Raw genomic sequence first — 16,076 nt, 5'->3', positions numbered from 1 at the left:
CCAGTCACATTCATAGCCCTTTTTTTAAAAATATATTTTCTTAGAGACTAGTTTTGCTGAGTTGCTTAGGGCATCGCTAAGTTGCTGAAGCTGGCTTTGAACTCCTAATCTCAGCCTCCTGAGCTGCCGGGATTACAGACATGCCCTACCACACCCAGCAGGAAGTCATTTCTTGTTCACCTCTGATGTTGGTTAACAGTGACAGGTGTGAGATTAATAATCAGTAACTGGGACACTTGTATTCTCTGTTTTGACTTTTTAAAATTATTTCTTAGGTGCTAATATTCTTTTAGTCTCCAAATCATCACTATTTAAATTGGACATGGTACAAACGTGTGTCATGTATGTTTATTTGAAACTGAAGGTTTGAAAGTATAGTATTTACTCTTACTACTTGAATGAATGCTGATATCTTATATTCTGTCCGTTTCTATTTAACTTTTCTCAATGCCATTTCTAACCTAGTAGATCGATTTACAAGTTTTGTAGATCACAGTTTTGGTCAGCAGTTTAAAAATTATTGCTCTAAATAACTGTCCTTTTCCTACAATGAAGAGTCAAAATATTAGTTTATCAGTCAAGATTCACTCAAAGAGCGAACCAGTAGAAGATGCATATTAAGAGAGTTTCTGCAAGGAATTAGCTTATGCAAATTGAGGAGGGGCTGGCTATGCACATTTGAAACATTTTGTATTTATTCAATTTTTATTTGTTCGTTTTAGTTATACATGAGAGTATATTTTAAAAATAGTATAGATACATGAAGTATAACTTCCCATTCTTGTGGTTGTATGTAATGTGGAGTTACAGTGGTCAAGTGTTCATGTAAGAACCTAAGAAAGTTATGTCTGATTCATTTACTCTCTTTCCGATTCCATCCCTGCTCCCTTCCCCTCATACCCTTTTGTCTAATCCATAGTACTTCTATCTTTCCCCCACCCCCTTATTGTGTATTAGCATCTGCCTATCAGAGAGAACATTCAGACTTTGTTTTTTTGGGGGGATTGGCTTGTTTCACTTAGCATTATAGCCTGCAGTTCCATCCATTTACTGGCAAATGCCATAATTTCATTCTTCTTTATGGCTAATTAATATTCCATTTTGTATATATACCACATTTTCTTTATCCATTCATCTATTGAAGGGCACCTAGGTTAGATCCATAGCTTAATTATAGTGAATTGATCTGCTATAAATATTGATGTGGCTGTGTCACTATGGTATGCTGATTTTAAGTCCTTTGTGTATAAACTGAGGAGTGGGATAGCTGGGTAACTGAGGAATTTCCATACTGATTTCCAGAGTAGTTGCACTCAAAAACAGAGCCCTTACTCAGCTATGGTTGGAGTCAGCAAATAATATCTACAGGAAGAGAGATAGGTAGATGGCATCCTGAAGGAAAGACAAGCATGTGCAAGGTGAAAATAAGAGAGTAGAACAGAAGTACAGAATAGAAAGCAATTCAATAGGCTGAGGTTGGAATAGTAAATAAATGGTGAGCATCGGACAAAAGTAAGTAGCAGAGCTTTGTGATAATTTTAAATAATAATTTAAAAAAGTCGAACCAGAGAATGCAAGTGTCTCAGCTACTGAGCCTGTGAATGATGACTGCGGATGCAGAAACAATTTCCATTGTAATCTCATCAGCAATCTATAAGTGTACCTTTTCCCCCATATCCTCACCAACATTTATTATTTCTATTCTTGATAATTGCCAATCTGACTGAAGTGAGATGAAGTCTCAGTGTAGTTTTAATTTGCATTACTCTAATTGCTAGTGATATTGAATATTTTTTCATGTATTTGTTGACCAGTTGTGTTTCTTCTTCTGTGAAGTGTCTGCTCAGTTACTTAGCCCATTTATTGATTGGGCTATTTATTTATTTATTTTGGTGTTGAATTTTTTATATATCCTGGAGATTAATGCTGTATCTGAGGTGCAGGTAGCAAAGATTTTCTCCTATTGTGTAGGCTCTCTCTCAACATTCTTGATTGTTTTCTTTGGCAAATCTGAAATCTTATGGTCAGACCATAAAGCTGGTAGTATGGAACACCAGGCATGGGTCAGAGTTGCTGTTACACCAGAACTTCTTTTATCTTCAGGGAACCTCAGCTTTCTGTTCCTTAGGTTTGTCAACTGATTGAATCAGGCTCTCCCAGATTATGCAGGATAATCTTCCTTACTTAAGGCTAACCCATTTTGTACTCATCAAATCTGCAAAATACTTTCACAATGATACCTAGCTTAGTGTTTGATTAATTGGAAGCAGTTTAGTAATGTTAACATATCAAAAGCCAATCAGAGTGGTAAGAGGAGTCTTGTGTCAGATGTTTTTTTTTTTTTTTAATCTAAGGAGGCAGAATCAATTTTAATTCATTGACTACTAGGATGCTTTGTTGTCACATTCCCTTTTCTCTTTGGACTAATGTTTACCTTGTTGAGGTCTTAATCCACTTGTTTAGGTAGTGCATTTGTCCATTTAATGTTACTATAGTGAATAACCTAGGGCTGAGCACTTTAATAAGAAGGGAGGCTTATTAAGCTCATAGTTTGAGGTTTAAGGGCATGGCACCAGCATCAGCTTGACTATGGTGAAGTTCTCAAGGAGGATGGCATCTCAGAGGTGGGAGTGCATGTGAGAGGGAGAGAGAACATTGCAAGACAGGAACCCAGAGACTGGGTATCCCTTCCAAAGGCAGTGCTCTCAGTTGACCTAGGGACCTTCTACTGGGTCTGCCTCTTAAAAGTTCCGTGCCACCTCCCAATACTACCACCCTGTTGACCAAGCTTTCAATACATGAACCTTTAAGAGACACACTCAAACCATATCCTACCACAGCAGCTGGTAATTCAGTCTTCAGCTATGTTTTGTCCTTCTTTTCTACTTTCCTAGGTCAATGCACAATTTCTGAGAGTTCTAAAGTTCCTGGTGTTAGGAGCCCTTCTTCCTTTAGCTCACTCTTGTAGTTCTGAAAAGAATCAAGTTTTTTTCAAGTTTGTTTCATTCTCTTCCCAGACACAATGTTGGACTGAGTAGCTCTTCTCAAGGTTCCAAAGGCCTCAGTGTTCAGTGTTGTCTTTCATGACACCTTACATAGTCTCCATCAGAGGTGTGCTTACCCTTGGGGATTTCATATGGGAAAGTGCAGCCGTACTGAAGAGTTTACAGGCTTCCCTTACTGTGCTCAAGAGATGCTCTCAAACATTCTTTCATACAGCTGACACTCCTTTCCTGCCTTTGACCTACACATACACTGTAGTACTGCTCTCTGTCTTCCGGTTCAGACAACTCATAATGATCTCCCTTCACGGGCCTTTGGAAACACAATGCTGGCACTTGTAGTGGGATAAGTAAGTACATTGCCCCTTCTCCCCAAGAGGTGCCAATTGGGCTAATTAGTCAAAATTTTCTGTGATGAGGACACCTCTCCAGTGGGAGCTGGACCATGGCCACCAGTTTATTTCATGCTGGCTAACAGCTGTCAGTTTGTAAAGCATATGTCTCAGATTTAAACTCAAAGTCTGGCTGAACTGAAAGAGAACATTGTTAATTTCTCATGGATATATTTAATTGTTTATAATAATTTGAAAAACACCGAGGAAAATGTGAACATCAGTGGAATTTCCCAGTTCTCCCTGAAAACTATCTTTTGGAAAAACTCACTAATTTTGGCTTGATTATCTTAGAATTTGTTCAAAGTTGGAATGACCTGAGTTTATTTGTGAAGGAATTTTTAAAACTGAATACTTTAGTAGCATAAACTATTTTTGCAAGAGCATATTTATAAAATGTTTAAAGTACTTTAACACTATGTATTTACAGATAAATAGTATTAATTATCATTTGACTCTATTTTATTAAAAATAAGAGATATAGGATCTTCCAGTTTTTTATTTCATTGCTAATTTCTGTGTGTGTAAATAAAACTCCACTTATTTTGAATATTATTTGATACACAAGATTTAAAAGATATATATACCCAATATATAATACATATATATGTATATGATTTTCCACAAAGTCAGTCATAGATGTTCTAAATTTGAAGAGTTTATAACTTCTGTATTTGGTTGTTAATTATCTACAAGTATGAGATGGTCAATGCCAGTGACAATACAAAACTATATTCTTGATTTTTCCTGTGTTCTTGTATGCTTTTCATGAGTATACTTAGAGATTATTTATAGCATTCAAATAATAAAAGAAGAATATTATCAAGATATGCATTAAAAAGTCTTAGCAGCATAACTCTCCTCCCTCCCAGTATCTCCACTGCATACTTCCTTTTTTTGCATATATATATACACACACACACATGTATACATACATACACACTTTTTATAGTACTGGGGATTGAATACAGGGTTTCTCTTTCACTGAGTGACATTTCCAGCCCTTTTCTTATTTTGAGACAGGGTCTCACAAGTTGCTTTGGCTGGCGGGCTTCAAACTTCCTATCCTCTTGTCTCAGCCTCCCCAGCACCTGGGATTATCTGTGTGCTATATCATGCCTGTCTGTTCAAGTTTTTTTATATAATAATGTATATAAAAAGAATAGATAGAATGGTTCTTGCTCCATTTCCATCTGCCATTATGGTTCCATTCTCTATTCTCAACTGAACTAGGCAAGAGGACTCAACAAAGCAGTGAGCAGGACTCCAGATTGTCTCAGCTGTAAGCACTCTCCATTCAAACATACACATCTGGCCCATTCTCCTTTCAAATCCAGGCACGAGTGGTTCCCTGAGGCTTTATTACTTGCTTTCTTCTTTTTCCTCTGGTACTGTTTCCCATATTGGCTCCTTGATGTGTTCTGGGAACTGTTCTGTCTTTGTTACTTCCATGGCAACTCCTTCAGGTAAGTTTTGCTGAGAATATTCCAAGTAGACATCTGCTGTGCATCCAGTTAGATGTCTAACTCTAAACATCTGCAAAGCATTCTCATTTCATACTGAACTCTACTTCTTGAAAATATGCACTGATTTGAGAAGAGTAAATCACTGTGTTCCTTGGAGGTTCATGTACTTTAGTAGAGAGATCAAGTTCTTTAACAGCAAGCACGGCAAAATATTCATAACTGTTCATTACAGCCTTTATGTGGCCTTTTAGTAAAATTGACAGGCATTCATACAATGTATCAATTTCATCAGATATGGTTATCATTTGGTCAAATCCTTTGGGACATCAGTGTGTGGGTTTGAAAACTGTGCCCACTTCATGTAGGTACTAGGAAGAAAGGCACCATTATTGACTGTACTGCTCCTTAAACTGTTTATAGACAAATTCCCAAGCTCTGCCAGAGGTGCTAGCACACAAGCCTCCAATACATACTTCTGAAAACCATTTTACTTACTCTTTCTGTAACCTTTAATTGGTTCTGAAAACTGTCCCTCTTTGAATTATATAAGGGAAACAGTATGTGACAGGTAGGTCTTGTGGAAGGCATGTTATAGGATTCTTGAGGAGAAACTGGGGTGCAGACTGAGAACTCTAGAATGGGAGATGGTATTTAGTCACTTTCCTGAGATCCTTTGGGACTGAGCTTTTAGAACTGGCTGATTTGGCATAGGAACAGATAATAGAGCTCCTACTTGTCATTAGTGCTTTTAGGACTTATCACTATTTTCACTTGAATTGAGGTGAAAGGTTTCCGGTATTCACATTCTTTTCTTGGCCCTAGTTCTTATGTTTTTAACCAAGATAGGATCTTTGCAGTCCCTAGTCATAGTGATCAATCATTTCTTTTAGATGATAGACTGATTAAGAATAAGCGGATTTCTACTGTATTAGTAATTGCCCAGTATCTTCTAACATGTGTATTCTCACTCATGCTACATGTCCATTGTAAGTTGAAGGACAGCTCCTTGTATTCATTGTAGTCAGTCTTTAGACTTACAGAGACTCCATTTCCATCATACATTCTTTCCAGATTGCAGCGGCACAGCAGAGCAATATGTAGTGAAAAGAATTTGAACCCCAGCAGGCTGAATATCAAAATTGAGCCTGTCTCCTTACACGTACAAGCCAGCAATTTCTCCAAGCTCTCAGTGCATGCAGCCAAGTGCTTACTGCCCGCTGCTCTTCATCAGCCTGCCATTTGCAGGTTCCCCTCAGCACCCTTCTTGGCTGCAGTTGCAGCCAGGATGGCTTCTTCTTTTCTTATCTAGGACTTAGCCATGCAGATAATGATGTTATCTATGTGAAATACCTTAATGTGTCAGGAGTATCCAAGTAAATATTAGATATAAACCTGTGATTTTATATCTGCATGTTTTTTAGGAAACTATATTCGTCTGACCATCTTGGTTAAATGCTGAGAAGTCCAGGTTTTGTGTTCAGAAATAGTTTGAAGAGCTTTGTGATGGCTTATTTTAGGTGCCAACTTGGCTATGCCAAGCTTGCCAATGCTGGGCAAACATGATTCTAGATGTTTCCGTAAAGGTATTTTTTAGATAAGATTAACATTTAAATCAGGAGGCTAAGGCAGATGACCCTTCATAAAGTGGATGGGACTTATCTGATCAGTTGAAGACCCTTACAAAAAGTCTGACCTCCGCTGAAGGATAAGGAATTCTGCCAGAAAATTGCGTTTGAATTTGAGCGTCAGCATCAGCGTCAGCTCTTATGAGGTCTACAGCCTGTGGCCTGCAGATTTTGGACTTGCTGGCCTCCCAGTCATCTGAACCAGACCTTAGAATAAATTCACTTTATTTAAAATAAAAATACTTTATTTTTAATGAATGAAATAAAAATATGTTGCATATATAAAATAAATATGTCTACATACATCCTATTGGTCCTGTTTCTCTGGAGAACCCTGACACAATACAAGCTTTTTTGTGCTGCCTTTTGAACTGGCATGTGCTCCAACACCTGTTATGTAGTGTGTATTTTTTTTTCTTTTTACTTTCTGTTCTTTTGTAATCCACACTAGGCTCATGTTTAGTGAAATGACTTATGCATTTATAAACTTTGTTAGTTATCCTTATATTCAGCATGTATATTGTCCTTTGAACCTCAAGTTTTTCATGTAAAAATATGAAAAGTGAACACACTCTTTATCCTTTTTCTGCCTTAGTAGCTACCCTCCCAACCCTTTTTTATTTTTTGTTTCAAGACAGAGTCTTACCAAATTGTGTAGGGACTTGTTAAATTGCTGAGGCTGGCTTTGAACTTGAATTCCTGCCTCATCCTCCCAAGCCATAGTATGAGTCTTTCTTTCATTATAACAAGCTACAAGAACTTAGAGGAGGAGATTAAAACTCTTACCTATTTATAATCTTTGGAGACTACCAGTGAATGCAGAATACCTGATAATTACAAACTCCAGTTTGACTTGCTTTATTTTGCATCAGGAACCTAACATAGTCCTTGGCACAGTGGGCATCAAGAAACTATGTAATTTTTACTATTGTAAGTCAGTGAGAAAGCCTGGGACGAAGAAAAGGAAATTTGATATTATATACTGCTCCATGACTGTCAAGGTCCTCCTTTCCCAGTAGTGGTTTATGGCCAAATTTGTTTTAAAGACCTGAAAATTGTGGACTGTCTTCTCAGGCTTACTGTTGGTTTCAGTTTAGAGTATCTTGAGAAGAGCAGCTAAAATTACATGCAGGTGAGGTAGAGTTCTGCCTAGGAAGCTCGTGATGAGTGTGTCCATTTGTGGGAGCATGTGAATGCTTGGCTTATCTCCAGTAGTACACTGTGCCCAGCCAGCATCTGAAACTCAGCGTGCTAGAACCTGGGACATTTTCCATCTTTGATGTGTCAGGAAGATTAAGCAGAACCCAGACTACTGCCGGAACTGAGACCTGGTGGAAGCATTGTGGGAGATTCCTTCCAGTCAGTATTTACAGAGAATGCTGACTTTATTTTGACATGCATTGATTAAAGAAATGTGTCATAAAGAAGTAAAGGAAATGATTTTTTCTTATTGTTGAAAATGTATTGCTGTCATTTTGAAAAAGTGTTGTAGCTGAGACTACCACAAATGTAAATAACATGACTGTATTTGAAAGCTTATAATAAGCTAATTTTTGTTCTATTTGTTTTTCATAGCCTTGGGTTGCTGGCTCAGAAATGTCCTTGCTAAATATGATTGCAAACTTGTTACCCTGGAAAGCAGGACTCCACTGCAAAGCAGTACATGAGGTCTTGTTTTGTTTGCTTTGATCAGGAACAGAATATCACTTCTTGGCTCTGAAACAAGAAGTCTTAAATTTAAACATCCTTTTGTTTGCTTTTTTTAGTGAACTAACACAGGAACAACATAAAGGTGACTGAACTAAAAATATATGTATCTTGATGGCATTGATTATTGGGGCCCAGGATGCTATTGGCCTTGAGAGATTTTTTTGTGCTCTAGTAATACCTTGATGAGGCTGAGATTATCATTTGATTAATTATCCATATTTTTGTAGAGTACCTGAGGTAATATAAATGTAAATAGTAGAAATACTATTTTAAAATTAGGCAACTCAAGACAATATAGATGAAAGGGAAGGTATTTATCCATGTGAAACTTCCTTTCATCTCTGAGGTTCTTCCTGATCCAGCAGAACAGACAGCATGGTAAGCAGTGAGCCATTATACAATGATAGTGCATTGTTCTGGACAAAGGTTGGGATTTTGGTAGACCAGTCTACATTATAATATAAAATTAGTTAAGCAGATTTTGTTTAAAGGGCATTAAGAATCATAGTAGATGAAATATTCAAAACCCATTCATAAAAGAGCATGTGAATGTAAGTGTCTGGGGAAATATTGTATTATTTATTACCCTGGAGGATTATTTCTCTTCCTATATTGAACCAAACACAATTATATGGATTATACCATTTCACTTTCACAACTATTTTATAGGGTAAAATTATTATTGTAACAGTCATTTTGTATGTAAGGAAGCTGAGACTTTTCCTGACTTTATGATGTGGCAAAAGCCAAGTTGATTTTGAGCTAAGAAATTTAGAAGGTTCAAAGTTAGCTTGAAATTCATATTGTATGAATTGGGTTGGGTTATAGAAATTGGAAATATCTTTATCTGCAATGTGCTCTTTTGGTTTAATGATATCTGTATTATAAGTAATTCATGTCAAACTTGTCATCCTGCTGCCTCAGCCTCCCAAGTAACTGGAATTATAGATGTGCATTACCTCCCTGATTGTATATGTTATAATTTTGCAAGCCAGTTTCTTTATTGATTAACATTTAGGTAATTTTCCACTCTGGGATATTAAAAATAGTGCTATAATGAACTTCCTTTTACATATATCTTTACACATATACAGGTATTTCTCTAAATACTTAGAGGTAACATTAGCTCAAAGGCTTTTACATTTAAAATGTTGGTTACTGTTTTCAAATCATGCTTTTTTTTTTTTTTTTTTGGTCTGTTTTTAAGTGGCTAAAATGTTTTTCTTATATCCGCACAAACACTGGATATTGCAGTGTTTTTTTAAAAACCATTCTTATGGATGAATACATAGTGTCTCCTTGTTTTAATTTGCATTTGCTTAATATTTAATGAACTTGAGCATCATTGTGTGTTTTACTAAGCATTAGTATTTCTTTGTTGAATTCGAAGTTAATTTCCTTTCTCTACTCATACATGCAAAATTAGTTGAGTTGAGAAAGCCCTTTATATATTAATATTCTCTCCTAATTTGTGACTTTTCTTATATTGTCATTATAGATATTTTGCTGTCTAGAAGTTTTTAGCATTAATTTTTATTTATATTATTTTTTTGCAGTGCTAGGGATTGAATCTAGGGTCTCATGCATTCTAGGTGAGGGCTCCACTGTTCAGCTAAACCTCCAATTGCTTAGCACTGAGTTTTAACCAGATAGTTTATTCATTTCCATTAGAACTTGAAGTATCTGTGAATCTCTCTCTAATGTATGAAACATTGCCCCATTTTTGTTATAGGTCTCTTAAAGTATATATAGATGGTTGGTTCTCTGTGGGTTCTATATTTATAGATTCAACCAGCTACACATTGAAAATATCCAGAAAGAAAAAAGGAACATATATAGATCATTTTCCTTATCATTATTATCTAAACAATACAGTATAAGAGCTTTTTATGTATTACCTATATTGTGTTGGTTATTATAATTAATCTAGAGATGATTCAGAGTATATGAATGGAGTATATATGTATGTAGGTTATATGAAAGCATGCAATTTTATGTGAGGGGCTTCAGCAGCTGCAGATTTTGTATCCATGGGGAATGAGAGGTCCTTGAATCAACCCCTCACTACACTGATACTGAGGGACAAATGTGTACATTTTTATTCTTAGCTCATCTGAATTCTATTTTAATTTATGACATGAAATAGGAATATTCTTCAGATGGATATCTAATTCTTTCCATACTGTTTATTAAATGACCACTGTAACTAATTTGAAGAGAAAAAAGAAAACAGTGAAACAGAATAGAGGATAAAAATAAATCTGCCTTAGGGCCAAAACTATATTGTTTTAATTAATGCAGTTTTATTGTATATTTTGATACCCAGTAAGGCAGTAAGGCTCGTTTCCATCATTACTGTTCATTTTCAAACAGCCTATTAGTTTCTCTCAAAAGTATGGTTGGGTTTTTAATTTTGATTGCCCTGAATTCATCAATTAAATTGGTATAGACTGACATTTGCAGAGATTCAGGTGCATGGATATCTTTATAATATTAAAAATTTTAATTTAGGAATAATATGACATTAAACTTACAGCTTCTTGTGTTCTCAAATTTTTATTTAGAAGGAAATCTTTGTACACTTATAGCTAGTAAATTCTGAGTATTTTACGGTTTATTTTTTGATTTATTGATGTTTTTATATATTGGTTCATTTAAAATGAACATTGCTTTACTGAACTCTTATTAGTTGTAATATTTTTTTCTATTGAATTTCTAAGATTTTCCAAGTAAAAATAATATTGTAACCTGAAAATAATGAATTTCTGACTTTTCCTTTTCAATTATTTATGGCTTCTTTTTCCACATGCTTACATAAGCAAGCCAAAGATAGAAAGGTATCTTAGGTTATTTGTTTTCTACAGAATGGAATGTTGGTATAGTCATCTGATTGCTTGATGCCTGAACAAATTATCATTTTCCAATATGGAGTCTTATAATTTTTTCTTTAATTTCAGGATATCTAAAAATGAACTTTATAAACTAGCCTAATTGAGGGAGAACATTTTGATAACAATGTTTAGGACTCTGAAAAAAAGGAAAGTGTTCATTTATTTAAAGCAGTTCTCTCACATGCACACATACAATATCTCTCTCTCTCTCAGTCTCTTACAAACACACACACACACACACACACATACATTTATTTACTCACTATGTTCTAGTAAATATTAAGAGTGAATATCATTTAAATTATTGTATTGTAGTCATATATTTGGACCTATTAGCTGAAGTAGATGAGTAGCAAACGTTAATGAAGTAATTTCCAGTTGTATGTGCCACTGATTTCCCGGGCTTGTAAGACCCTAGGTATTCCTGCCTATAGATATCAACTAGTTAATTCTTATCAGTGGATTAATGCACTGATTAGGTTAAAGCTCTCATAACCTAGCCATTTCATCCCCAAACTTTCTTTCATTGTCTTACGCATGAACTTTTGGGGGACACCTCATATCTAAACTATAATGGTATGTACAGTTGAAGTTTACTTTGTTGGGTGTGTTGTATTGTGGTCCATCCACTCAACTATCAATTTTTTCCCCAAAATACCTTCTATCTATCTACCTATTTTTTTTCTTTTGTGGTGTAGGATCTTATATTTGAAATTCACATTCCTCCTCTTCTGCATTTGAATATGTAAATCCCTTTCTGTTCTTTGAGGTTCAAAATAAACACCCTCCCCTCCACAAGATTCTTTTCTAAGGCAAAAAATTACTTGATACATTCTTCTGTTAAAACAGTTATCACATTGTACTATAATTGTTTATTTTTATTTCTGTGTCCATCATAAACTATGAGGTGATTGAGACTGTGCCTTCACCAATATCTAGCAGAATAGCTGGCATAGAATTGGTAATCTGTACATTTTTGTTGAATGAATAAATTTGAATATGTGCTTACAAAAAATTATAAAGTGAAAGATAAAAAAGGGTATGGGGAAGTCGCAAGTCTAACAGTATTAGAGGTTTCTATGGAATAGGTGTTGGAAGCATATTTTCTAATCAGATAAATAAAAGTATAAACTTCAGTTTAGAGATATGCATTTTGATATAGTAATGTTTACTATAGGTGAAGATTTGTTAGATTAAGTGAAGATCCAAGTATGTGAGGCTATGAAATCATGTTGAAAGTCAGGAAGAAAAACAGTGTCCACTCAGGTACAAACCCTCCAAGGACACAATTTTGAGAAGGTATGTACCATTAGAAAGTACATTGCAGCTGCTTCTCTATAGGTAATATGTATTATTGGCTTACAGGTTACCATATAAAAAATTTAAGAATTGCTAGTTTTCCAGTTGCACATGTAAAGCTGGACCTATCAGCTTGAGTGGCAATAAGTATGTTTTCTTTCATTTCTGACTTTTTATTCTGCATTTTCATTGTATCAGAGATTGAACCCAGGAGCACTTAACTACTGAGCCACAATTCGAACCTTTAAAAAAAATATATCTATTTATTTATTTATTTTGGTACTGAGGATTGAACGCAGGGATGCTTAACCACTGTGTCACATCTCTAGCCATTTTTGTTTTTTTTAATTTTGAGACAGGGTCTCCCTAAGTTGGTTAGGGTCTTGCCAAGTTACTGAGGCTGGCTTTGAACTTGGTATCCTCCTGCCTCAGCCTCTGGGGCCACTAGAATTATAGGTGTGTACCACAGGACCACCATATGTTCTGTTCACACCTAGATTTTAAGATTTTGAGGGGCACTCATGAAGCTTTTCCAGGCACCATTTAGATGCTTAATAATTGTTGAATTTAATTGAAAATGTCAGTTTTATTATATATATTGATTACACTTGATGACTTATATATTTCTTGTAAATACTCTTCAGTGTTATCGAGAGAGTGATTTGATAACCAGTCCAGTTTCTTTTCAAATAAAATAAATACTTCAACTGAAATAAGGATGATCTCTATAGCAATATCTGAAGGCCACACTTAGTACTCTTTTGAATGATTTAGGTAAAAATAAAGATTTACCAATATCTTATTTATTCTAAAACTTTTAAGCAATCTCTTGAAATGTCCTATGAAATTTTGATTTAAATTTATGTACAAATAAAATGAGAGATGTCAGATAAGAATAGTTTAACACAACCCAAGACAGTATATGTTAGAAATCAGGTTCAGTGGTTCCATAGTATTGATGATCTACACTGCTAGGGCTAGCAGAGGTCATTCCATAAGAAAGGTATAGGATGGTAGTTGTTTGGGTTGCTTCAATATGTTCTAAACTTGGTTTACAATAGCATATTGCAGTTAGATGGTATATTCTGATTATATAAAAGGTGATGGATACTGTTTTTCAAATAATGTATTATATAGAGATGTTGACTCTGAAATTATTAAAATTGGTAAAATTATTCATACATATTTTTAAATTAGTAAGTTATCTTTATTCTGATTTAGTTTTTCTTTTCCTAACATCGCAATTAATTTTAAGAACAGAAAATTACTAAGAAGATACACCACACTGTTTTCTTTTAAAAATTTCGTAGTTTTATCCAGCCATTAAAAAAAAAATTTAGAAAGCCATCTTTTCTGTATTAACATTTTGGTTTTGATTTCTTGCTATAGGTTTTTAACACATACTCCAATGAAGACTATGACAGGAGAAATGATGAAGTTGACCCCGTGGCCGCGTCTGCTGAGTATGAACTTGAAAAGCGTGTAGAGAAGCTGGAACTTTTCCCAGTGGAACTAGAGAAAGGTACATGAGTGCTACAATGTTCACAACATCATTATGTGGCTGTGCTAATAATATAGGATTGGTTTTACAAAGTGTAGTCTTTTTTTAAGGATTGAATAAAGTTTTAATTCTCACAGAAGATCTATTTATTAAGTTTCAAAAATAGTTGATATGGATTCTAATAGTTGATTGGATTGAAAGACTCCCTACCTCCTACTGCCAATTGAAACCCATCCTCTGTAGCTGTTTGGGATGGTGGTTGAGATGGAGGGAGGAATGAGTGAGACCTAGGCTTTGTCTGTATTTCTAGGAAGAACTGGTGCAGGAGAGAGCCCAGAGAAAGATCTATAAGTGAGAGTGGGGAGAGTAGGTGCTATTTTTGGTGGAGAGAGAGTAGTTATGGTTAGGCTCAGAATGTGAATGGGAAATGCCTTTGGAAAATTATAGACATTTTGGATCGAAGGCAATAGGATTCAGAAAGATTTAAATGGTAAGGTTGTTTATCTTCCCTGTCTTTGAGGGGAGTAAGGAGAAAGAACAAAGGGGCCTCATCCTGATTTCTCTCCCTGAAAGGACAGCTTCCCTCATGTATTAACTGTTGACTCATGATACCAGAGACTGCCTCATTTATCATCATATAATATGTGTACCCAGGAACTGGACTGTCATCCAGTGAACATTAAATTAACAAATCTCACAAGGCTTTGGAAAAAAAAGAATGAATAGATGATAACTTGAATAACCAAGAAAGAATATTCATTAAAATTTTAGTATTTATTTATAGTATTAATTAAGAGATGTTCCAAACTAATTCTCAAATGACAGAGTAAATATCCAAGAAAAATCAGCACCAGTATGTAAATTATAGGCAACAGAAGGGGAAAAGACAATGGAGGAGGAGAGACAAATAGTAATAGAAGAAAGTTTTTTTGGACTAGAAAAAAAAATTTCTTGGAATAAAAGAAAAAAGACCTGAACTTCCTGTTAGAAAGGACTTATTTAGTTGTGAATGAGAAGACTTACACAAAAACAAAAACCCAAACTGACCCCACACTTAGGCATAGGCTGGGAAAATCCTAGTATTCAAAGATAACTTAAAAAATATAAAATACCAGACTTAAAAACTCCAAAGTAAACAAATCAGCAAAAGGATTTGATGGGCAAGATGTTTATATTAGTGTCAGATTTATTTTCAACTATAGGAACAGGGAGATGGAGGTATAATTTCATAGGCCACTATGAATAAGAAGGATGATAGTATCCCCTCCCCATCCCAGAGAGCAGTTGCTTATTCTGGTGAAAGAAAGAAATGTGCTGACATGTAAGGATTTAAAGAATACATCAAGTACATACTTTATCTGTGTAATATACTTCCCAATTACTAGGGAGGCAAAGAAACTTGTTTAAAACAGTAAAGGGAGGAAAAATAGAGGTGAAAACTATGTGAATATTAAATACAGAAGTGTCCAGATGGAGAAAATATAAATGAGAGCATTAGTCATTATACTGTGCATGATTGATTATTCCCATTAAGAAACTTTCATTTGGGGTTAAAGTGAATTAAAGAGTGATGCCTACATTTTTTTATAGATTTAAAATTGTGGAAAGCATTATAACAGCTAGAATTGACTGTGTGTTTTGTATTGCTAATAAAAGCCAAAATGAGAACAATTCAAATGTTCATCAGTGGTAGAAATTGCCTATAAATTGTAACATATTTAGTTAATAAAATATTACTCAGCAGTGAAAATGAATGAACCACACAGTTTACATGTAGCAGAATGTGTGATTTTTGCAAACATGAAGTTGTGAGAAAATTTAAAAAGCAATTGAGAGAAGAAGTCATGCAATTATAATTCCATTTATTTAATTTTCAAAACTAGGAAAAGTTGAACAGCTTATTATTTAGGGATGGGCACACAGTGTTTTTTCTTAAGTATTTTGAAAAGGAGAAATGATTAACATAATGTTTAGGAATAAGGAAAGAATTACAGTGTCAGGGAAGGGTACATAGATGATTATTGCGTGTTGGTAACATTCTGTGTATTTGTTAGTAAGTGGCTGTTTAGTTATTTTTGTTCCTCAAATATAATGTTTTGTAGATAAATGTTTTCATAAGTTCTTGTATATATGCTATATTTCATACTAAAAATTAAAATAGAAGATAACAAAATGCAATACAATTATCAG

At 34.8% G+C, this 16,076-nt stretch overlaps 1 protein-coding gene and 1 pseudogene across 13 annotated transcripts in view; one reads left to right on the top strand and one right to left on the bottom strand.

Annotated features, from left to right (window-relative positions):
* Ppp1r9a (protein phosphatase 1 regulatory subunit 9A) overlaps positions 1-16,076 on the top strand; it is a 309,447-nt gene that overhangs the window by 166,242 nt on the left and 127,129 nt on the right. For all 13 annotated transcript variants that reach the window (XM_048785949.1, XM_048785937.1, XM_048785948.1 and 10 more), the window contains one exon: positions 13,775-13,907. In XM_048785949.1, the coding sequence (XP_048641906.1) occupies positions 13,775-13,907 (133 nt within the window). The remainder of the gene's footprint in view (positions 1-13,774; positions 13,908-16,076) is intronic.
* On the bottom strand, positions 4,369-6,527 carry LOC125611357 (annotated as a pseudogene).

This window comes from Marmota marmota, unplaced genomic scaffold, assembly GCF_001458135.2.
Source record: "Marmota marmota marmota unplaced genomic scaffold, marMar, whole genome shotgun sequence".
Lineage (NCBI taxonomy): Eukaryota > Metazoa > Chordata > Mammalia > Rodentia > Sciuridae > Marmota > Marmota marmota.
The sequence above is the reverse complement of the archived record's forward strand: the minus strand, read 5'-3'. Positions and strand labels throughout refer to the sequence as shown.